Below are 25470 nucleotides of genomic sequence, written 5' to 3'. Positions count from 1 at the left end.
TATCTCTCTCTGAGATGAAGGGCTTTATTTGGCTGTCAGACCTCAGTTTCCTGTAATGTTCTTTGAGTGGCCCAAAGCCGGTCCTTCTGAAGGTGATCATCCAGCGCGTCCCTGGCGCTGCTGGGTTAGGACAGAGCTCCTAGCTCCTAGAGGAGCCGGGGTCATCTCTGCTGGTCACAGGAGCACAGTCTGTATGTAATGTAATATTCAATGATATGCTAATTAATTAGCTCTTTCTTTCTTTCTTTCTTTCTTTCTTTCTTTCTTTCTTTCTTTCTTTCTTTCTTTCTTTTTTACTGCACATAAAGTCGGATTAGCATTTCTAAATCTCCCCCTTTAATGTGGTGGACACAGTCAGCTCTGGCGACAGGGGTGGACTGATCAGATTCCACAGTCTCATCTGATGCAGCCATGCGGGATGGCGTGTGCACATCTGCCCCATAACTGTAGCAGGCGGGGAAGCCCTAGGTAGAACCATTATTCTCCCCAACTTGGTAAATTATCCCCATGTCTGCATCCCCACCATGAGCCAGGCATAATGTTCTCAAACGCATCCTCTCTCATGATTGAAGCCTGTCACAATAACTTCTTTCTTATTTAAATTTCACAGAAACATTCTTTATTTCAATCACTCAGAAAGGTGCCTTTGGCAAAGGAATCACAGCTGACAGCAAATTAATGACTGAAATGCCGTGATTAGTTGAGATTACAGGCTACGGAGGACTTGTCTGAGCATTTACCACTGTCATCACACTGATGCTGCATCTAGTAGTGACTCATATCCCTCAAAAAAAGAGGATGTGCCTGGCCGGGTGGCTCAGTTGGTTGGAGCTTCGTATGGTACACTAAAAGTATGTGGGTTTGATTCCCGGGTCAGAGAGAGTATAGGAGGCAACAGATGTTTCTCACTCACATCTAAGGTCTCTCTCTCTCTCTCTCTCTCTCTCTCTCTCTCTCTCTCTCTCATTCTTCCCTTTCTCTTTAAAATCAATAAACATATCCTCTGGTGAGGATCAACAAGCACAATGAGGGTGTGTTTCACTTACAGTAGCCCTATAGAAATGAAAGAAAATCTGTATGTAATGTAATATTCAATGGTATGCTAATTAATTGAAAGGAATTTTTTTTTTTTTTTTTTTACTGTTAACCTGCTGGCCTAAGCAAGTCTCTCTCCCAAGCCCTCCCCCAGCTCACAGATTTATTTTAATAAAAATTTAAGGCACAAGCTAAATGAAAAGCTGAAGGTAATTCCAGTCCCCAAACTCAAAGAATTCATTAACTGAAAGAAAAACATTGTTTAATCTTAAATTATTGGGATAAGTGACTCAATTTTATTATTTATTTTGCATGAGTAGACTTAATGGATATTTCAGTGCATACCAGGGCTTGAGTGGATTCATAAAATAAAATAAAACTTTTCAATCAACTTAACGGAGAGGAGGGGATAAAAATTAACGTGAACAATAACAACAACAAAACTGTCCATTCAGATACGAGGCATCACTGCACACACTTCTAGATGCTGGCTGAAAAGCAATACTGATTTCTGTAATCCCCCGAAATGACTTTTGCAGGGGGAAGATTTCAAATAAACGTCTATTTGCTTTAGGTGAGCTTCGCTGAATCGACTTTATTTGATTTTACATCCTCCTAAGGGAAGAGATTTCAGGATTTCCTGGTTGTAAAATGGAAAAGAACATTTTGCTGAACTTGTATGACATCATCTACTGCATTAAAAGGGCAGGTAATCATGGGCTCTCTGCCTGTTTACCAAACCTTCTTTACCTCCTCAATCTATTTTATTTCCAAATGTCAGAGGAGGCTGAAACCTTTCCAAGATTTACAGATGGCAGAAGCAGAGGCAATATTAGGATAAATCCTTTAACTTTTGCGAAAGCTCTTAAATAATTAACAGATGGGCTTTTGGAATTGTTACATATCACAGTACAGACACTCTAAGGTACACCCTGTGAAGGCCAAACCCAGTTCCATAACAGAGGGCTTGAAGGCATCTCTCTTTCTAGGAAGTCGGCGGAACTGTTCTCTGGAGTACAAACTTGGGTCACAAATAAAGTGAATATTTAATTTGTGAAGGGGAATTAATATAAAAAAATTTAGTTTATCAATTAAAATTAAAATACAATGTAGTGAATAAAAGTAGTAACTACCATCTTGGTTTTTAATACAATTTCTTTTCCAAACTGTACTTGGAAATCCTCTTCTATTATGGAAAGAAGAAGAAAATGTGGCTGCCATAATACTATTTATCAAGAGCAACAAGAAATGTAGCAAATTATCTTTAAGCTTACATTATAAAAATGTTTCTGCATATACTTATAATACTAGCGTCAAATAGCTAATACTAAAAATGTTTAAAGACCTTATCATAGGTATGTACTAGACAAAACATTTCACACAGCAATACATTAATTTTTTCTTTTTTATGCAAAACGCCTCAACCGTAACTTCATGAAGAAATGTGAAGTGGTGTGAAAATGATCTTACCTCATATTCAAAGTCCTCTGTTCTGTCTGCATCAGCAGGCAAGCTGGAGAGATACTCATTGTCCTCATAAAATTCATGCTCCATCGGGTGAAGAGAATGGCAGCTATGGGGAATGTAGCAAGATGATAGGAATGGATCAAAAGGGTTGTTTTTGAGATTAAAACCGATTTAGAATTTCACTTTCGTTTTCTCTGCTTTGCGATGAGACCCGTACTGATCTAGCCTTTAAATGAACTACAGCTCAGGATAACCCATTGCTTTTCTTTCTCCACCTACATGAAGTCCATCAATTTGATTTTCTGAAAGAATTCTGAGATAAGGGCCCCTGGTCAGAGCTGCATTCCGTGAAGGCTGATGTGAGCTCTGTGACAGGCCATGGTGCTTTATTACCACTCTCTGGCTCTGCTAGCATTTCACCAAGTGGGACTCGCTCCATACATGGATGTGCGTCATTTGCGATAGCAGTGTACCCCAAAGGGGGTATTTTTGTAACAAAATGCTGATGATTTCATAATACACAGCCCAAAACTATTTTTTGACTTCTGTTTTCAAACATACATTTTTCAGATGGCCTTTTCCATAATGCTACCATTCCTTAAGACCTCCTTCCTCATTCTCTCTCATAACCCATATTTTCTCCTCTTTGAAAAAGGGCACGTGTACAAATATTCATGACATTCATGGCAATGCCTCATTAGAAATTCTTGTATATAGGGCATATATAAGCCACAGGGTTCCATAATCCCTGTGAAAAGTTCCTGGGGACAGACAGAGCTGATTGAGTAAAGGAAATGAGGGGGATCCAAGACACTGTCCATGACTTTTATATATCCCTTAACTTTTGAGTAAAGTTTTAAAGAATTGATAGAAGTGCTTTCTAATTATATGCTATGATAGAGAATATATATTACACCATACAAAGGCTAAGCAAAGTTCAACAGCAAAGGGCATGAGGTCATCTCTATTTGTAAATCTTTTTTTTTAATATATATTTTTTATTGATTTCAGAGAGGAAGGGAGAGGGAGAGATAGAAACATCAGTGATGAGAGAGAATCATTGATCAGCTGCCTCCTGCACACCCCCTATTGGTAAATTGAGCCTGCAACCCAGGCATGTGCCCTTGACGGGAATTGAACCCAGGACCCTTCAGTCCACAGGCTGATGCTCTATCCACTGAGCAACACTGGCTAGGGCGGTCATCTCTATTTCTAAAAGTCAATGAAGAAGTCTACGTGCAATAAACAAAGTTCACTGCAGGAGAGACCTCTAAGCCCTGGCAGTGTGGTCATTTCTGAAATATTGGAGTTAGTAGTATAAATTAGTTCTCTCATCATTAGTTGAAAAAGCAGAGAGGGCCATCTTACTATCTTCACACAGTGTAAATATTCCACCAGCCTCTTCTCACTATTGTCAGCTGCATACAGGGTTAAGGAACGTGGGCCCAAATAATAAAAGCACCTTGCCTGCGGGTCTAACAGGTAAACCCTCCTTGTTTAATCTGGGCTGGCTCTGCAAAGCCTATTTGGGCTGGTAAAAAGTCAAACTCGCTATTTGGGGCATCTGATGTGTTGCCCTTGTCCTTCGGTTAGTAAGAAGGGCGCCCTGCCAGGAGGAACACCTTTTTCATTCAATAAACATTTACTGCATGTCTACCAGATGCCAGGCCCTAGGCCAACCACGGGGAATAGGCTGGTGCGCAAAATCCAATTCTTGCCTTGTGAACTGGGTAAAGCAGCAAAGTGGGAATTTTAATAGTGCGATAATTAAGGGGAAAATACAGAAGCCTTGATAGCACATGATGGGGATCTCCCTACTGCAGCCCTAGGAAGTTTTCTAGGAAAGTTGCCTCTAAGATAAGACCTGTGGGGCTTAGGAAGAGCAGCACTGGTTAAAGAAGCCATCAGGCCTCTTTGGCTCAGAAGCCTGGCCCTGTCATTTCTTTGCTAAGTGACGTTGGCCAACTCAACATCTGGGACATGGATATGGTAATAATATAATACACACCTTCCAAAGGTTTGTGAGGACTAAATGAGTTAATCAATGTAAAACACTGGGAATATTACCTAAACTATGTTAGGAAAGCTAATAAATCTAAGCTAGTATTATTCATTCAAGAAAGTATTGATTGAATGGCTATTCTGTATCAGGCTATGCTAATGAGCATCAAATATTTGTGTGCTTGGGAATTGTTTATCTTACCCTCTAGACCAGGGGTGGGCAAACTTTTTGACTCGAGGGCCACAATGGGTTCTTAAACTGGACCGGAGGGCCGGAACAAAAGCATGGATGGAGTGTTTGTGTGAACTAATATAAATTCAAAGTAAACATCATTACACAAAAGGGTACGGTCTTTTTTTTCAATAGTTTTATTCATTTCAAACGGGCCGGATCCGGCCCGCGGGCGGTAGTTTGCCCACGGCTGCTCTAGACTATGAGCTCTAGGAGACAGTGACTTTATTTTTGTTCCCAGTTTTATGCCCAGCACCAAGTCCCACTGCCTGACATAAGTGGCTCTTTAATGAGTAATGGATGAGTTAATAAATTCCTAAGCAAGACAAACAGAGCCTCTACTCTCCTGGAACTGGAGTTTTCAGAGAGTAGTTTCGAAAATATAGCTACCCATCACAATGTCTAGGGAGGCTTTTGAAGTATTCCAATGCTTGGGCCTCATTCTACAAAATTCTTATTAACTGGCCTGAGTGGGACTTGGGCAATGAATTGATATTGCTTTTCCATGCTCCCAGGTGATTCTAATGTACACACGTGACCCACTGAAACAGACTTACCAAAGCCACTAAAGGGTGGGGAAGTGGCGTGACCAGATCTGTGTTTTACTAAGTGGAGAATGGATCCGTAAGCAATGAAAATGCAGTCTAAAGAGACTATTGCTCTTATAAATCAAAATCTCAGTCATGTTTGACTATTTGCTTAAAAGGTCATAGAACAAAATGTAGGGGGCAGAACATGCTTCCAAGACTATACAAGTAGGATTGTTTGAATAAAATACCTCTGCCTTTACATTGGGTAAAAATTGGGAAGAAAGATTCCTTCAATAGTTCTTTATTTCATAGTTCTATACTTATTCTCTGACAGCCAAAACCTTTTGTTTACATCTCAATATATTGAGTAATTGCTTTCTGTGGAGAATTACACTGTAATTAAATTAATTTCTTAGCTTCTCCTTTAAAGAAGAGAAAAGCAAAAGCGAGAAAGAGAGGCGACCCACAGTGGAGAACACAGTGCCAACATGGCACTTCTGTGTCAGTCTTAATGAGGTTCTTGGCAGCTTTGGTGAGCAGAGCGATTTCCCTGACCAGTGATCATGAGGAGCACAAGGTGTTTGATGACTAGAAGTACGAAGATGCACTAATCAGAGCCCGAATTTTTCACTGCACCTCAGCAAGTCTGATTCCTGAGGAGAAGCAGCAGTCTGGCCAGGGGAAGTAGCTAGCAGGGACAGCTGACAACTAATTGGATGTAGACACAGTGGAGACATTTTCCAAACTGTATTGAGCACCTGTCTCAATAACTGTGAACTGGCTAGTGTGACTGATTCTTTCCAACACCTCCTCTCAATGATGAATGAAAAGAAATAGGGCTTTGGGAGAAGTGACAGCGAAATACCTGTCTGAGAGCAGAAATGGACAGATGTCCGGCACCGGAGGGGTAGGTGGCCTAAGCTTAGCCAGGGCCATGATGTGCTCAAAGGTGATGTCCGTCTGAGTACTGGCGTTCATGAGCTGCACTTCCGGGGCCGCTCCATAGATTGGTTTACTGAGTGGCGTTCGCCTTAGCACCTGAACCACAATGGGCTCCTTGGCATTTCGAAAAGCTTCCACTGCCTCTTCATGGGTGGCCTTTGAGAGATCCTTCCCATTGACCTGTGAAGATAAAAGGACATTGCTCATCTCAGAGGAAAGAACAGAGAGGCTGCTGTGATAGATTAGTAAAAGGCGGGGAGGGGATGTTTGAACCAGCTCTGCTATGCATTTTGTAAAGGAATATTTAATGAGACTGACATTTATTGAACGCTTCACCAACAGGAGACAGTGAAGGAGATAAGGAAATAATTACTCCTGGTGTCTTCAGGAAGTACGCCATCAGAAAATGTTCGCTAACACCTTCAGATAGGTAAGAATGCTAAGTATATACTTTCTTATGCTTTACCAATCTCTTGGTGGGATCTTTAAAAAGGTATTTTATTGATTTTTATTTATAGGGAAAGGAAGGGAGAGGGGGAGAGGGAGAGAGAGAGAGAGAAACATTGACATCAGAGTGGAACATCGATGGCTGCCTCCTGCACACCCCCTACCAGGGATTGAGCCCACAACCCAGCCTTGTGCCGGAACTGGGAATTGAACCAGCAACCCTTCAGTACACGGGAAAATGCCAAACCAACTGAACCACACAAGCCAGGGCTCTTGGTGGGATTTTCAACAATTACTCAAAGTCTTCCAGGCCTAAAATTTATTTTTTTAGGATATTGTCAGATTTCTTTCATATTCATCATCTTTTTATCCAGGACCATGCTTTATTCAAGATCATGTGCATTTTGTCATAAATCCTTTCTAGTCAACGTGTGTTCTGTGGACCAGCAGCAACAGTACCACTTAAGAGATTATTAGAAATGCCAAGAACGTGGCATTACCCAGACCTCCTGGATCAGAACTGACATTTTTAAAAGGATACCAGATGACTTATATGAGATGCATATGAAAGGAAGACTGCTCTAAAACACCTGAAACACCTCTGAGTAAGAATACTGTGTCCCTTTGGAATCATCCTTACCTGTTTTAATGTATATTAATTTATGATATTCCAAGGTAGCCCTACACACAGCAGAGAAAGAGGTGACATTTGCCTTTGCCTCCAAAACTGCTTCTCAGTAGGGCCAATTGTTGGCATTTAGGAGAAAAAGATTATTTTTTGTGAGACTCTGTCTTGCCTGCTTATTAAGGGCCATGATGTCCCCAGCCTTTGTGGCACCCCAATCACCGCACACTTTTCTAAACACCCTCTTGAGGGGCACTATAGGCCTCTCTCAAATAGTTGTCAGTTTATTTCCCTGAAATGGGTCCTGATAACACAGTCTCTTAATGCAAGTTATGTTTTAATAAAGGACTATGGAATCCTGAAGTATCTTTCCAACTCCTACCACAAATGAATCAGTAATGCTGGCTTTTGCATATAGGAAAAGATACTTGGGAACACAGCACTGTACTCAAAACCCCTGAAATTATACCATTTCTAGACAACTAAGACAGTGAGGCTCTGTTGACAACTATGCACCAGGAAATCCTTAGAGATCCCTGAAAGGAAGCAAAATGAATCACTGAGTTGCAATCAGAGAGCAATTATGACATATGAATGAACACATTCTTTCTCCCTGAGTAGACAAAGAATATGTGTGTGCTCAGAGCAAGTGTGGGGGATTTTGGGGTAAACGATACAACGCCAGGTAGAAATTGTCATGTCCTGTAGAGACAGGCTTAATGACCTAGAGGAGCTAATTTATTCAATGGGCCCTGAAAGAGTTAATGTGCCATCAAAAATGGAGCAATTGAGTTTCCTCACCAGCAAAATATGTCCCAGTACAGTTCTTGGATCACTAGTAAGACACTTCAGATGGAGAGCTGAGTAGGTACCAACTAGTGTGTACACACACACCAATCTGTACATTCCCTCTCTGATTCTTTTCTCCATGGACTACATTTGAAAATAATCACCAAATTTTTATTGGCACAGCCTTGATGGCACATCATATGTCTTGATGACTCTAGGCATCCACAAGTATGTAGACATAGGACGCCCACAGACACACTCATCCATTCCTTGAGCTATTGTCAATGACAGGCACTCTGGGCTGAGGCCACCACTGACTTCCCTGAGGACATGTAGTCAGCAGATGATAGCAGAACTTCAGATGGAAAAACACAACCTAAAAGCTAGCTTCTCCTGTTTAGTGTCTCATATTGTGGTCGGTATTTATAAATTCCGGGGTTATAGAAACTGATCCGGTGGCAGACAAGATTGCTCTGTCAGTTCAGAAGAATTGCCTTTTGGTCCCCAGGCTTCCCACTTCCTGTGAATATCTGCTCCAGCAAAGTATCATAACATTCCCTCTCTGAAGAGAACTCTTGGTCACTTTATCGACTGTTTAAAACCTACTAAAGCTATGACAATAGGTTACCTTCTCTAATAAGCTTTGCATTTAGGGTAACCTCTGACAGTGACAGAATGAAAGAAGACAGTGCCCTTTTAAAAAGAACTTCAAGCAATATCTTAGGGTCAAGGGAGAAATAACTTGTGGCCAGGGTTTCTTCCAGTCCACACATGAAATCCTACTATTGCATACATTGTGTGCCATTAAGTAGTGCACAGAAAAATACCCTTATTCCATTTCTTCTTTAAGGTGGCCAGGTACTTTGCCTCCATGTTAACCTAGTCTTGGTAGTCTTTTATTTCTTATTTGTTTTAGTGATCTTCTAAGCAAAAATGATTTCTAAAAAGTGAGTTTCTTACTAATAATGATTATTTATTTTATGTTCCTAGTAGCTACTTAGGGTCATTTTCGCAAAATCCAGAAATGTATAAAATTTCTACAAAAACATAAAAATTACTGAAGATTTATTTAGGCTGTGAGGTCATTAGCTCTTATTGTAATGGTTAGTATATGCTGACCATATTAACGTCCATCCTGAAAGATCAATAGCTATTGATCTTAAGACCTGTACATTCATTCATTTACAGTCATGGCATTTATATACAATTTTGGAGGGGAGGGGTCAGGGACAATTAAATACAATCTCGAAAAGGGATAGTCAGTGTAATCATGAATATCTTCCTTTCTCATTGGGGAATGCTCTTTTCTTCCAGTTATCATGTAGCTGACCTCTATTTTCATAAGCTGTTTAATATCTCTCAAAGTAAAGAAGTCTATGACCTTTAAAAGCTCTACTGCCTCATGTGATTCCTTAGAAAATGTAAGCACTGATAATACAAAACACTCTTTTTTTCTTTCACTTCACTTGAAGTTCATCAACATACTGTTAGCCTACCAAAAAGGTCACCATTTTATAAATTATGCCTTTCACAACAGAAAAAAGAATAGCTTAATTGGGGATTTCTGGCAGTGGCTTTGCTTAGTTATCATCAGTTACAGGTAGGGAGAAGAAGAATATTGAGAGAATATCTAAAATTTTAATCCTATAGACAAATTTTGTAGCAAGTAAACAAATAAGATAATAGCAAAAGTTCATTTTTTTCCCAAATAGGGAGATCCTAAACCAACAAGGTATTTTCTATTTCATGGTGCCATATATTTCTTTTCCATCATATCCTCTGGCTCCCTCCTTTCTTTGCTTCCTCCCCATCTTTCTTCTTTCCACCTTACTCTCTTTGTCTCAGTCTTAATTATGATATTGGCTACATATAATTTTTATGTGTTTTGTGAAATGAGACTGGAGATAGAGAAGCCCTCTATTAAAGGTGTGCCATTTAATATAGGTAGTTAAGGGTATATAGACCCATACTTTTCAAGGTGCCCAGTGAAAGGAGGGAAGCTCTTTTGCTAGAAGAATCCAGGGAAGTTGATTTCAGGAGGAAAAGCTGATGAAGAGGGTTGGGAACAAAATTGGTGAGGGGAGATGAAAGGCAATTTTAAGATTAAAAAATAAATACCCATGTATTACAGGGTTTGAGTTTGAAGTTTATGTGCATAGGGGTTTCAAGAAGGCTGGGATTTTAAAAATATATTTTATTGATTTTTAGAGAGAGAGAAAGGGAGAGAGAGATAGAGATAGAAACATCAATGAGAGAGAAGCATCATCAATTGGCTGCCTCCTGCATACCCCCTACTGGGAATTGAGCCCACAACCTGGGCATGTGTCCTGACTGGGAATGGAACTGGTGACCTCCTGGTTCCTGGGTCAATGCTCAACTACTAAAACACACCCGCTGGGCTGGAAATTTTATTTGAGCATGATCCAGAGAGTGATACTTTTTCTAAAGTGGTTGTTAAATGGAATGGGTGAGAGGCTAGAGGCATAATAAACATGAGGAGTATATGAGATAATTCCCTCTATCACTATAACATCTGGCATTTGGATGACTGTGGCCAAAACTGATTTGGTTCTCCTGCTACCAAGCAACAAGAGTATAATGGAAAAGACTCAGGTGATGGATATTTGATAAGAGGCCAGGGGTCCCAGTGGGATGACTGGACTCTGAGATGGTGATTAAGCCCACCTGACTTAGATAAGTAAGAAACCAGGCATGTTTATGCGTATAGAGGTAGTTAGAATTGGCAACAGCATAAATGAGGGAAGGAAGATACCAATGACAGGAATTCTAGAATAAATAGAGGCATGTGGTTCTTCTTCTAAAAAGTACCATTGAGATGGAAAACAAGTGGAAAGACAGGGCTATGATCACATTGTAAGGTATATAAATGATGAGTAATTATATTGTACACCTGAAACTTATATTGTATACCAACTATATTTAAATAAAAAATATAAAAATAAAAAGGAGTAGTCTTAATCATGTCAATCCTGAAGCAGTTATAAGACATTCAGATAAACTAACAAATAAATAATTGGTGAATTAAAACAATATTTGATCATGGGAAACCATTTTCCATTTGTCTGGGAAAGCTAGCTGCCTGGCACCTGGGGAATCCAGACCTTAAGGGAAGCTACAACCCCACACACCAGGAAAATAAAGCTACAGGTTCCTGCACTTATCAATTCAGGCAAGCTGAAAAATACACTTTTAATAGATATGAAAAAAGTGTCTTATTTCTAAAAAAATTATTACTTTCCATTCTATTGATAGGGATAAGTGGATAGAAGAAAAGTAGGTACTTTTCAGCAATCCATACAAAGAAGGGTGAATACATTTGTTGTGGCAGATGGACTAATTAATACATAAGCAACTTGTGAATGTTAAGTGAAGAATATAGCTTTTCTTATGTAAAGCATATCACAGCAATGTTTGATGAAGCTTCTGTTTAATGAACAATCTACCCTTTCGGTTAAATTGCAAAATCTGGGCCACTCATCAACAACCTCCCAAGAGTGACGGGTGGCCTCAGCTTGAATGTGAGCTGTTCTGCTTGGATTGTTCCTCCAAATCTAGCCTCATGCAAAATTTTCTTGAGTATCAGAAAACAAACAGGCTTTCTTTTCCCCTTTGAAGTGCAAACAAGTGCATGAATAACCGAGTCACCCTGGTGAGTTGCCATTTCTAGAGTCAGCTGTTCGGGAATGATGAGGATGTCCAAAACTCTGCGCCTCTAATGAAAAATAGGTATTTTGAAGCATCTCTGCCTTTCATGGGAGAATTATGTGTAATAATATTCAATAGAAGCATAGAAAAGCAAGGATTGTATGCAATCAATATAACCCAATTTCAAATTAAGAATATATAGAAAGCCCTTGAATATTGTTTTTTATATGATTACAAAAGTTATACATTCATTCCTTTATTTTCAACTTTATTGAGGTATAGTTGACAAACAAAATTGGAAGTTATTTAAAGTGTGCAGCTCATGGTGATTTGATATACGTATATATTGTCAAAGAAATCTTGTTATCTAGTCAATTAACATTTTCATACCTCACATATTTACCTTTTTGTCTGTCTGCCTGTGTGTGTGTGTGTGGGGGGGAAACATTTAAGTTCTACTCTCTTAGCAAATTTCAATTATATAATACTTGAGGCCCAGTGCACGAAATTCATGCATGGGGGTGGGGGGTGATCCCTCAGCCAAGCCTGCATCCTCTCGAAATCTGGGACCCCTTGGGGGATGTCTGACAGACATCCCTCTCGCAATCCAGGACCGCTGGCCCCTAACTGCTTGCCTGCCTGCCTGATCACCCCTAACCGCTTCTGCCTGCCTGCCTGCCTGATCACCCCTAACCACCTCTGCCTGCCTCACTGCCCCTAACCACTCGCCTGCCTGCTTGATTGCCCCTAACTGCTCACTGGGGGCAGCCAGCCGGGGTGAGGGGCCATGGTTGTTCTGGTCTCTGGTCATTTTGGTCGTTCCGCCGTTTCTGTTGCTGGGCTCTTATTATATAGGATAGTGTTATTGACTATAGTCAGCAATATTTTACATGATATCATCAGACCTGAGTATTGTCATTCTGTTTGGGCATGACAGTTTACAAGCTCTCCCACCCTTACAAATAACTGGGGAATTAATTTTGATTAAAGTCCCTTGTGAATGCTGATCAAATTTTCTACATGATAATTAGGGAGGTGTTGCAAAAACATGGCCTAGTAATATTTTATAGAAGGAGGAAACTATTTAAATTGATACTAAAATGTTTGCTATAAAAAAGGAATATAAAATGATCCGAACCCTATATTTATTAAAATACTTGTCATATATAACCTTTAAATTAATTTTAAGGAATTTCAGCATATTTGTTCCTAAGCATTGATATGTTTGATTCTAAGTGGACATCTGTTATATAAATTGAGCACAGCACATTTTAAAAAGTATTTAAAGTAAAAAAACTTCGTAGAATAAAAATTGCTCAAAATTATATGAAGAAAACCTAGAGATTGACGAAACTTAATTTTGACCTCTGAAAATGTTTTCGATGAACAAAACTATCATGGGTAGGTTTGTGATCATTATGCAATTTTAGAAAGTAAGAGCATAAGAAGTGTTAGAAAATGTTAGATTGCATTAAACCAAAAGTCTGTATAGTCCAGGGTTCTGCTATTACTGGATTTTTGGAAGAAACTATGGTAAATATCCCATGTGATGCAATTATCCAAAAATGATCCTGGGATTCCTTTTGGCTTGTCTGGACTGGGAGGGACCTGTAGCTTCATTTTCCTGGTGTGTGTGTGGTTTTATCTTCCTTTGTGCTCCCGATTCCCCAGGTGCCAGGCAGCTAGCTTTCCCAGACAAATGGAAGTAACTGACTTCTAGCCCAGGCAGCCTGACCCTCAGGGAGTCTGTTTCTTTACTGACAGTGCTGCCATAAGAAGAGAGCAACAGCAGAGGGATGGGGTCCCTGCCCTGGAACACAGACCCACTGCATGTCCAGCAGCTCCAAGTCCCGTGCACAACTGTGTTGCTGACTCCTGACTTATATGTTTCACCGATAAAGATTGTTCCCTAACCTATAATTCATGACCTTGTGGAATTTATTATTAACCATATGTGACACAATACACATTTGCAAGCTAAAAACTTGAATATATTAGAAATGCTTACATATACAACAGTGATGAATTGAAGACTCCCAGTAACCCAATGCGGTATTTAGACAGCTTATTATTACATTTAGTTAATTGATTGCGACACAGGTGACTACAGAAGGACAGCATGCTGCTTCCTCATCTATTTCACAGGACACTTTGATGGTGTAGGATTCCCAAATGCATGCAAGACTTCAACTTTTCTTTCTTTTTTCTCAAATTATAAGAGAAAGTTTATTTAGAAAGTTACAGAGGTAGTAGAAGTCAGCCAGCTGAGCTGTGTGGGCTCAGGAAACAAGTGAAAGAGGTACAGGAAACAAGTGACAGAGGTAGAAGAAGGGCCCTTGGAGCTTAGGAGAGGAAAAGGCCATGGTAAGAGCCTGGGGTAAGAAAAGGGGGAAGGGAAAGGCAGGGACCTTCTCCTGAGAGGGAGAGTGAGCTCAGCTTTTTTATTAAGATGCTATAGACCCACAATTTATGTTTATCAAAACTGTCTTGAACCAATTTATAATTTCGGTTATAAGATGTCTTGGGGATATATCTTCCAAGATTGCTCCCCCCCCTATTATCTTTTCTCTCTTTTATTTTTGTATTCCTCCTCTTGTATTTTCAGTTTCTTTTCTTCTTTCCGCAGCCACAGTCTTCTCTTCTAAATGTTCCCACTGGGGATTTAACAAATTTGAGAAGTGTCTATTTATATAATTATTTCTGTTATTAAGGGACAGGTTATGATATGTTTTGATTCTTACGTAGGGAAATAAATTATAATATACACAACATAGCTTTATTTACCTCTATAAATACATTTATTTCTCCTCACCTCACTAAAAGAAATGGAAGTTTCTCCTCTTTGGCCCATGAGCTGGTGGTTCCTGGTTTGTCCCCCAGATCTACCCAGCTCTGTGCCCTGGATGCTGACCACTGTACACTGCATCACCAGGCTTCCTGCTTAATAACTGTTGTTTGGTTCAGCCAGTGGTAAGAGAGCCAGTATTCTGTGCCTTTGCTCAGCCCCTTGGCACCTGGCTTTCAGGATGCCAACTCTTACTTGGTTCACACTCCCCTCTCACCTGTCCCCTTCTGGTCTATGGGTAGCAAGGGTGTCTCCTATTGCTATTCCCTCTATTCTCCCTCTTAACTCTGCTCACACCTCTCTAAGTTCTTCAGTCATTATAATGTCTTTAATTAACCCCCCTGAGTGTGCCTTCCATTTCCTTCTGGAACTCTGCCTGATACAACTAGACATGAAACTCCTCGATTTACACAATAGCAACAAAATATGATAAAAGCTGAAAGTTACCATCATTACAAATTACCTATACTAGCAAAATTAGTTGCATCAAAAATATAATTTCTAGTTTCTCAAATTTAGCAAAAAACACAGATTTTAAGGGAGAACTAAAATAAAACTTATTTATTTATTTATTTATTTATTTATTTATTTATTTAATTGTCTAAAGTTTTACATATATCTCCTTTTTTCCCAATTGACCCCTCCCACCCCTGCCCCCAGCCATTCCCACCCCAGGCAAGACTCCACTGCCCCAGTGTCTGTGCCCATTGGTTATGCTAATATGCATGCATACAAGTCCTTTGGTTGCTCTCTAACTCCCCCCTCCCCTACTATTTGTCTCTGGATCTATTCTTGTTCATCAAATTATGTTGATCATTATATCTCACATATGAGTGAGATCATGCGATATTTATCTTTCTCTGACTGTCTTATTTCGCTTAGCATAATGCTCTCCAGTTCAATCCATGCTGTAGAAACGGTAAAAGTTCCTTCTTTTTTATAGCATTATAGTATTTCACTGTGTAGATGTACCACAGTTTTTAATCCACTCACCTGCTGATGGGCACTTAGGCTGTTTCCAAATCTTAGCTATTGTAAATTGTGCTGCTATGAACATAAGGGTTGAGATCATATAGTAAATGTAAAGTATCCAGATACTTGACATGTACAGATATTTTGTAGACTATCCCTCAATTTGCCTTTGTCTAGTGATTCTTCTTGATTAGAGTCAGGTTATAGATTTTTGGCAGGCATGCTTAGAAGTTGTGTTGCATCTTTCTCAATCTATTCTATAAGAAAGCTAGTAATATAAATTTGTCCATTACTGATGAGGTTAACCACAAAGAAAGGGGGAGAGTGAGAGTGAGAAGGAGAAGGGGGAAAGAGAGAGAGAGAGAGAGAGAGAGAGAGAGAGAGAGAGAGAGAGAGAGACTGAATAATGTAAATGTAAAATGTTAATGTTAAAATTTGGGGAATCTAAGTGAATGGTATTTGAGAATTCTTTGTTCTATTTCTGCAATTTTTGATAAGTATAAAGTGTCAAAATAAACTGTTCAAATTCTTGTTACATTTGTTGTTAGCTTAGAATGGATGTGTGTTGTAATGATAGAGTTCATAATAATTATGAGAAATTGACAGATATAGTGTTTCCTCAGAGTCCGTTTCTGTATTTGCATATCTCCAGAGAAACAAATCACTACTCTGCACTGATGTCTTCTTTTTTCATGAGTGGGACCCACACGCACATCCCTACAGCAAAAATCACAGAGATTGGTATCACCAACTTTATCACTGTCATAACAATTCATCTTCTGAATATCACCTGGAATCCTGTTCTCCTCTAAGCTGAGCTATTTAAAAAGATAGATGGCTGCCTTCTGGCTAATTGTGGGAGTTCTTTCATTACTATAAAAAGACTTTTTATATCTCAAGTGACTCTATAAGCAGTGAATAATGTCTTTGGAGAGAGTCCACTGATGAAATGGTAGGATAACAACTACTTACTGACCTTTTACTTCCTAAGATAATACTAAGCTGATGTAGCTGATTATTAATAAACCTATTCATTGAGTTTTGACATATCAGATCCAAGTATGTTAAACTGGATGAGAAATTCTCAGGGAGACAACATTTTCTGCACCAAGCCTGAGGGTGTAACAACATAAGACATATATAGGGCAAACGCTGCTAAAACAAATGCAAACTGATTCATTGGGAAGAAACATCATTGTAATAAAACAACCCAGATATCCTTTAAAAGATTACTATAAAAAGTATTAGTAACTGAGAACTTGGACAGAGCTATTCATCTTTCATAGCCACTTAACAAGAGGAAATGTGCTCTTAGCCCCTGGACAAGATCTCTTGGTCCCATTTTTGTTACAAGAGCCTATATGAGCATCAAGAGCATAACCCTGGCTCTTAGCCACACGAGCACGGTGCCAAAGAAGTGCTAAAAATAACTACTTGGTAATGGAAGGAATAACAGTGTTCCACGCAGTTACTAATAAGAGACTCTGATATGTTGAATTATTTGTAACAGGGCATCTGTCAAAACAACATCAAAGGTGCTAAGGACATCTTCACCAGAGTTTGGCTGTATCCTATTTATAAGAGTGATCTCATGCTGTACTATTTAAACACTTCTGTGCAAAAGACATTAAATGATAGGAAACTGCTTTTGTTTTGTGCTGTAGTTTAAGGGTCCAAAAATGTGTGTTACATACCTGACAACAAATATGTGTTAAATAAATTTCCATACATTTCTCTATCAAGATCCACATTAAAATAAATGCAATTGGACTTTTCATTATAGCTATCTGTGTTTACAGGCTGACTGTGTTCCTTTCACTACATAGCTCTGTTTCGTAGCCCAGTTATCCATGCTATTCCTTTTACTTAAATATATTGTATAAATGATTTGAGTGGCAAGCAAAGGCATCAAGTGTGCTAGTAAGCCCTCCCCCGCAACCATTCAATGGTGTTGTTTTTAAAAATACGCTTTTTATTAAAGGGGAGGGAATGAGAGATATCGGTAATACTATCAACAATAAAATATATTAAAATATGCTTTTATTAATTTCAGATAGGGAGAGGGAGAGAGATACAGAGACATTAATGATGAGAGAGGGAATCATCCATCAGCTGCCTCCTGCACGCCCCCTACTGGGAATCAAGCCCCAAACCCAGGAATGTGTCTTGATCAGGAATCAAACCTTGACCTACTGGTTCATGGATTGACACTCAACCAATGAGCCACACTGGCCAGGCCTATTCAACGTTTTAATATAAAAGAACACAAATGTGGGGCTCATCTGGAACTGGAGTCTCAACACAGTTCGTAATATTAGCTAAGTGACTTTAAGTCATTCAACTCTCTGAGCCTCAGTTTCTTCATCTGAAAAAGACGGTAACACCCTCTAACAGAGTTGTGGATTGTGTCACATAAATAACACAACTAAGGCAGCTAACAGAGTTCTATGATTTTTACTCATGTTTCCTTCCTTCCCTTCGTCCCTTCCTGAGGAACTCTTAATGACAGAGATGAGACAATTCTCTGGGGATACACGTTAATACCTGTTCTTAGAGTGCTGGTAGCGACAGTGACAATACCAGTTAGCACTGAGTGAGCTTTTACAAAGTGCCAGGAGCTGAGCAAAACCTTGGCTTATATTATCTCAATCACACTCAAGAACAAGCATGTGAGATGAGGATTTTTTATCTCCATTTGAAAATTGGAGGCTAAGGAACAGAAGGTGTAACAGGTGGAGCAAGGGAAGGCACCTGCTCTCAGGATCCTCTAGGGAAAAATAACATACCCATCTATAATTGTAAGCAAACGTGTAAACAGATGAAATAGAAATACTAACGGAGATACTAACAGAGTTCTGGGGAGCTCACAGGGATACCTCTGCCTGGGAGTATTGAGGTATTGAGATTTGACTCCAGAATGTGACGTTTCAGGTGGCTCTTAAAAGATGAAGAGTTTCATAGGTTGTAAAAATTGCAGAAAGGAAAGGAATCCTAGGGAAAGGCTTAAAAGAGTAGGTCTTCTGAGAACCAGAGAGAGATCTGGTGTGACTGAGTATGGGGGGCTTGGGGTAAGCATCGGGCTAAGGCTTGAGGGAGGTTTGGATACAGGTGCCAATGCCCTCAATGGGCCATGTAAGATATCTGTTTTAAAAAACACCTTTTGTCTGAAAAGTCGCATGATCTCATTTATGCTTTGGGAAGATAACGCTGAAGGCTGTGGTGAGAAGTAGATGAATGGAAGCAGGAGATCCCCACAGTTACTTGGACAAAAATGGTTAGTGCCTAGATGGAGACAGAGGCAGCATTCTGGCCCAGCTGGAGGAGGGGAGAGTGTTGTAAGATGGCACACTGATGCTCTCATTCATATGTATTTCAATGTGACCTTCCCAGTTGGCATATTTTCCACAACAGCCTAACCTCAGTTTCTATACAATGAATTAAATAAACACTGTACAGAAATACAAGCTGTAAAAGTTGAAGTATAAAGTATAAAGGCATTCTACGTAGATCTGCCCATCCCCTGTAGATTTATATTTCCAGTGATGATTTTAGTTTCAATGTTCTGAAACTCTGCCAGTCTAGTTAGCACCCACCTAACCAAGTGAGCATTTATCTCCCCATAAACACACACACACACACACACACACACACACACACACACACTTTTATACTTTCTATGGTCCTCCACCTGAATCATTTATAGCTTGTGTGGGATATGAACTTAGAAAGGTATTTTACCCAAGTGAATATATAGTAGTTTTAGAACATGAGGATTAACATGAGAAAGAACTTACATACTACATAATTCTTTCAATGCCAGTATCTCTAATGTAGTGCCTAGAAGGTGAAAGTTGTTTCATACCAGTTTGAAAGGATAGGGCAAAATCTGAACAAATAGACATTACCATACGAGACATGGGAGGTTTAAATCATTTTAACAATCAATTCTGCCATCTGAGTTCATTCTGTCTCTTGGAGAGCTCAGTGGAGGACATGAAACTAGTAAAAAGGCCAAGCTCCCAGGGTTTCACAAGCGTTTACATCAGCAATTAAAACCACTTGAATTTGTACCCATACCTTGCTAACACCACACTTCCAACTTCCTCAAATTCATGGGTTTTGAAAAAGAATTTTTAATTCTATATTTATAAACAAACAGATTGCTGGCTAACTCAAAAGATGAAATTAATACATTTAGAATAGCTACTGAAAGTACTTTATTTTAAATAGTTGGAATTTGCCCCAGTAATTTCACTGACTTGATTGTCTCCAAGTGCACCTTGAAATGCATAACAAAGATATAAAAATTTGTTAAGCACTTACTATGTGCTACATACTCTACCTAGTACTATAAGCTACTAGAGGCGCATAAATTATCATACTCATCCTACAGATAAACAAACCACATTGTAATAGCTTAACAACTTGTTCAAGATCACACAACTACCAAGTGAAAAATAAACCCAATATCTTTCTACAAATTCCTATTAATTCTTTCCTAAACATCAATAGGCAATTCAACATAGAAACTCTAAAAATTGGACAAAAGATTGGTGGGAAGTTTATTCTTCTATTTTCTTTTATGGAATTGTTGATATAATTACAATTAAGCAGTGAAACAACTGTGGGCATTCATTAAGTATGAATGGATAACTGTCTCAACCTGTGCCCCAGGATAAGAAAATTCCAGTTGGAAAGTGAAAAAATGTTCCTGTAAAATGTATAAGTTAGACAAGATGCTATTCAACAACTCCTCAGTTCTAAAAATCTATATTAAAATAGTATGCATAGCCTGGCCAGCATGATTCAGTGGTTGAGCATCAACCTATGACCAGGAGGTCAAGGTTTGATTCCCGGTCAGGGCACATGCCCGGGTTGTGGGCTCAACCCCCAGTAGGGAGTATGCAGGAGGCAGTTGATCAATGATTCTCTCTCATCATTAACGTTTCTGTCTGTCTCTCCCTCTCCCTTCCTCTATGAAGTAAATAAAAATGTATTTTTTAAAAAAGTATGCATAGGCATGGATAACCACTTTTCCTTATACAACCTCTGAAGTTACTTAAAATTTTGGTAAAGGACCCTCACCCCACGCACAGACAGGCCGTTATTTTCTCTAAGTGAATCGGGTAAAGCTCAGACGAGAAGGTGGCTGAAAGGCCTGTCAATCTGTTATTGAACTTTTACCGTAAGATTCCCAGTTCAAGGCCCCACCCCGTCCTACCCACCAGTGATCTGATATTGTTGTTATTGAGGTAAGATGCATGAAGTTCCTAAGGGGAAGAGGCCACCTGGGCCCTCTCCTGCTTTGACTTCAGTGGACACAGCCACAATGAGGGGTTCACACGAGAAGAACTGCTCCAGAACGGCAGCGGGGCTGTACGGAGAGTCGCAGCCCACTCAGAGCTCCGGGTGCAGGCGTGTTAAAGTACACGCCAGTCCTGGGGGGCGCTTTTTGAAAACTGTACCTTACGTGCTTCCGTGTCTCCTTCGGGAAGCAAATAGGAGCAACAGAGTGAGTGTGACTGCAGATGGAGTCAGCATGTTCTTCAATGCAATTTGCCACACACGTTTTTCTATGTGAATACTGTTCATTTTACTTCACTTGGGAAGAGTGGACAAGAGGGACAACTTTTTATAAACAATTGCCATCTGCAGGCTTTTGAAATCATTTTTGGCAGATAAAACCATCCTGCCAAGGCCCAGTAAAAGCTCTTCATTGTTCCATGTCTGCACAAATTACCTTGCATCTTCCATGATTTTATGTACATTTAATCACTAAAGATTAATTACATGGCATATGGAAACCAGTGAAACACTGAGGAGATAACTTCACTTTAAGTGCACATGAAGCTAACTTGTGGCTTTTTAAAACAATTTTAATTAAAAGTACTAGAAGAATCATTGGGCTGAAAATATTAGGAGCTCTGGGACGGATGAGCTTAGCATAGCTAATTAATTGTATATTTAATCACAGCAGCCTTTGGCTGTAATTAATAATCTATTTTCCTCTGGTAATAAATATTGTAGTTCTGTAAAACAGAATTTATAATTTCCAGAATGCCATATGCACAGAAGAGAGGGACAGAAATCAAGCATTTCCACGCAAGCTTTCGAGCCAAGGCGGATTTTGTTTATTTCTTAGAGAGAATGTTTTCTGTATCTTTCATTCATTTTAAATGTCATCTCACAGTGGCAGCTTACAAATAGCTATCCCAGAGTGACTTAGACATTTCAAAGGTGTAAAGAATAATCCAAAAAGAGTGACTGGTAGAATGCTAAATGCGGTCTGATTTTCTTGCACCATAAAGACCTTATACTTTAACTTTAGGTAGCTCTATCTTCATATGAATGCTAGGGTGGTGAGATGCTGCATGAAACAGTTCCTTCTGTTCGTTTCCTTTTAAATGGCAGAGTGAGACTCAGAGATTTCCACCACCTGCAGGCTGGTAAGATGCTCAAATCACACAGCCAAGTTTAAACACCCTCTTTTCATGATAGCTTTTACTCTGAGCGCCAAGTGCACGCGCACACACACACACCACACACCCTTTCTGCTCTTTGAGAATCCATGCCAAGCATAGCACAGTTTAGTTCTTATGACCCTTTCATTAATTTTTGTGAGAGAAACTCTCTCATGGGAGGTTGTCAGATGCTTTTCATATGATCCAAGATGACTTTCTTCCTGCAAGCAAGACTGAAATTCCAGGAGTTTTGCATATAAAGGAAATAATGAGATATTAATCATAGAGGATAGGCTTTCCTCATATTTTAAAGATATTTTAATAAGAGAAATTTAATTAAATATTAGCTTGCTATTACCGTTTTTTTATTTTTATTATTATTTTTTCCTTTCTCCACCATTGACATCTCCCTCCCACCCTTCGACACGTGCTCTCACCCCTCTAGTGTCTGTGTCCATTGGTTATGCTTATATGCATGCATACAAGCCCTTTGGTTGATCTCTTACTCCCCCCACTCCCCTACCTTCCCTCTGAAGTTTGATGGTCTGTTCTATGCTTCTCTGTTTCTGGATTCTTTATTTTCTTTTCCACCACCACTTTACCACCCCCATACCCTCTTCCACATCCACCCATACCCCTCCCCTCCAGCCATTGCTGTTTTACATTTTTAAGGTTTTTACAGTAATGTGTAGAAGTTACAGGTTGTTGAATAAATAAATATTTAGCTGAAAAATGTTTTAAGATCATGGAGAGCACACATTTTTTGTATGCATCTGATACAATTGCTTGATATGCTAATCAATTCATAGACAAAGTTCTATTTTTCTGGGGGTTATGTGGTCTTCATATGAATATGTATGAAAGAAAAATATATGAATTAGATTATTAGAATCATATGAAGTAAAAATATTTTTATGCAGTCTATACTGGGCATTAATAAAGGTCTAGGAACGAGACAAAGAACAGAATAAAATATGGTGGTGAAAATGTGCAAGTTTCTTGAAATCCATCATTAATACCATGTAATCAAAAGTAGTTTTTATCAAATACATGATGACATCTTTGGGGCTTAGTCAGTTCATTATATAACATGCATTTCCAATGAGAACAAAAGTGCTAAAGACGATTGTTTAAAAATTGCACTGGTCTCTTCTTTTTAGAATTGTGCCTAGTTAACCATTCCTGACAATGCATCTCCCAATGTCCCACTAAATTATCCATGAAAGCAAAGGGAAAAACTTTTCACTTGGACAGTGAAAGACAGAATTCACGGTTACTTTATTTGTCCCAATTCTCACCGAATTTTTTACTGATTGAACCAAACTAACAATTTAGACAACTTTCTTTGATAACATGGACATGTGGAATGTGAGTGAATGAGAGAATGAGTGAGAGAGAGAGAGAGAGAGAGAGAGAGAGAGAGAGAGAGAGCAGTTACCCACTGGACACTCAGAAAAATAAAGTGGCAGATACGCCCTCAGTCTGTAGGGAAACCTGGCAGTGTTCATGCTCTCCCTGAAATATTCTGTGCTACTCACAGCACAAAAAATAACTCTTCCCTGTCCTGTTGGAACCCTTAGAAGATTATTTTAATATGTCAGACCTGAGTGTAGATAGTGCTGGGGCTGAGAAGATGGATTTTGAGAGTTGAGATCCTACCCCTAGATAGATGGTGGCAATTTCTTGAAATGTATGGGGAGATTTGCATAGCAGAAGTTCAAAGCAGAGGATCTTAGCGGTGGGACAATCCTGAAGACCTGAGAGTCTAGGGACTCAGGTGAACTCATGAGATGATGCTCTGGTGGGGTTTTAATTTTTGTTTTTCTTGGACTATGAAGAGATGCCATATTTAAATTTATTCTTCATTTTAAAAAATATATTTTTATTAATTTCAGAGAGGGAGAGAGAGAGGTAGAGAGAGAGAGAGAGAGAGAGAGAGAGAGAGAGAGATCAATGATGAGGGAGAATCATTGATCGGCTGTCTCCTGCATGCCCTCCCCCAACCCCCAGCTGGGAATTGACCATGCAACCTAGGTATGGGCCCTGAGTGGGAATCGAACCCTGACCTCCTGATTCATAGGTTGACACTCAACCACTGAGCTACACCGGCATCAGCCAGGCTAGTCTTCATTTTGATTGTGTTCCTCATAAGTTATTTTCTTTAGCTGTCTTGAAAACTTCTTGTCATGACAAGGGAATACTGGGAAGAGATAGAGGGAAAAGAGCAAGAGAGTGAGAGGGAGGGAGGGAGGGAAGGAGGGAGGGAGGAAAAGAGAATGAGATGCTCAAGCCACATCTAGTTTTTCTTTAAGTTCAGTGCTGTACATGACATCCTTGTAGACAAGAAAGAATTGTGGATAAAGAGAAAGTACTATTTGGAGGGTCTAGGTTGCTTAAATAATACACAAAAATATATTACTATACCATTATAACACACAAAGACAGAGTAAAGGGAAAAACATGTCTGAATGTTCAGCCCTAAGTTGGATTCCAAGCTTTGTCCTTTAGCACTTGTAGCACTTCAGACTGACCACTCATTTTTTGAATTTTGATTTCATCCTCTATACATCCGGGATAATAATGTTAAACTCTAAAAGTTGTTATGACAAAGTAATGAGAAAATACAGGGAAAGTAACCAATATGTGAGACAGAATACATGTTCAACAAAAAAATATGAAACTTATTTATAATATTTTGTCATGTACATGCATTCAAATTGTTCTCCACTTAATGTTTATCAGGGTGTGAAAACTGCAGCATATTTAGACATGTCAAGAAAGCTTGCTGCTGAGATTTTTGGATAGAACCAATCTGAAGAAGTAAAAGGTTTTACACAAAAAGAGCATTGGATTAGTGGTCGGAGGACTTGAACCCCAATTCTAGACCATTTGTTTCCAATGAAGATTTGGAAAATCACTTCAGTTCTGGAAATCTTAGTTCATAAAAAGTTTCAAATACATGTGAAGTCATTACAGATGAGGGGAGTTAGTGCTTGATATTTGCAATCTATTTAGCAATTTATACATTAATTGCTTCATCAACATTTATCTCTCTACTCACAGGAGATTGAAGTATTATCCACATCTTAAATAAGAGGTAAATACTGGTTTAATTGATTTTTACCAAGGTCACATAACAAGTGGTAAAGCTGGGATTAATGGCTTGACTTCCTCTCAGCATTCTTATTATCCCACCATAGGACATCTCTGTGTTTTTTTCCAATCAGTTGCCTAGATTATTTAATTAATCACTGTACAGGATATAGGAAATTGTTGTTAATTTAAATCCAAATGTTATGTTATCAGCAAAAATGCTTAATCAAAGAATTTATATGCATAGCCCATGGACACAGACAATAGTTTGGTGAAGGCCTGGGGTGAGGGCTGGGTGGTGATGGGGGGCAAAAGGTGAAAAAATGGGAGACATCTGTAATATTGTCAACAATAAAAAGAAATTA

General features: G+C 39.2%; 1 protein-coding gene across 1 annotated transcript in view; it reads right to left on the bottom strand.

The window, feature by feature from the left end:
- The window catches only part of PDZRN4 (PDZ domain containing ring finger 4), a 351666-nt gene that overhangs the window by 55092 nt on the left and 271104 nt on the right, over nt 1–25470 (bottom strand). Inside the window, exons 4-5 of the mRNA XM_059682583.1 lie at nt 6131–6387; nt 2506–2608 (exon numbers count right to left, since the gene is read on the bottom strand). Coding sequence (XP_059538566.1) covers nt 2506–2608; nt 6131–6387 — 360 coding nt within the window. The remainder of the gene's footprint in view (nt 1–2505; nt 2609–6130; nt 6388–25470) is intronic.

Source organism: Myotis daubentonii, chromosome 2 (assembly GCF_963259705.1).
Source record: "Myotis daubentonii chromosome 2, mMyoDau2.1, whole genome shotgun sequence".
NCBI classification, from domain to species: Eukaryota; Metazoa; Chordata; class Mammalia; order Chiroptera; family Vespertilionidae; genus Myotis; species Myotis daubentonii.
Note: the sequence above shows the minus strand (reverse complement) of the source record. Positions and strands in the feature narration are given on the sequence as shown.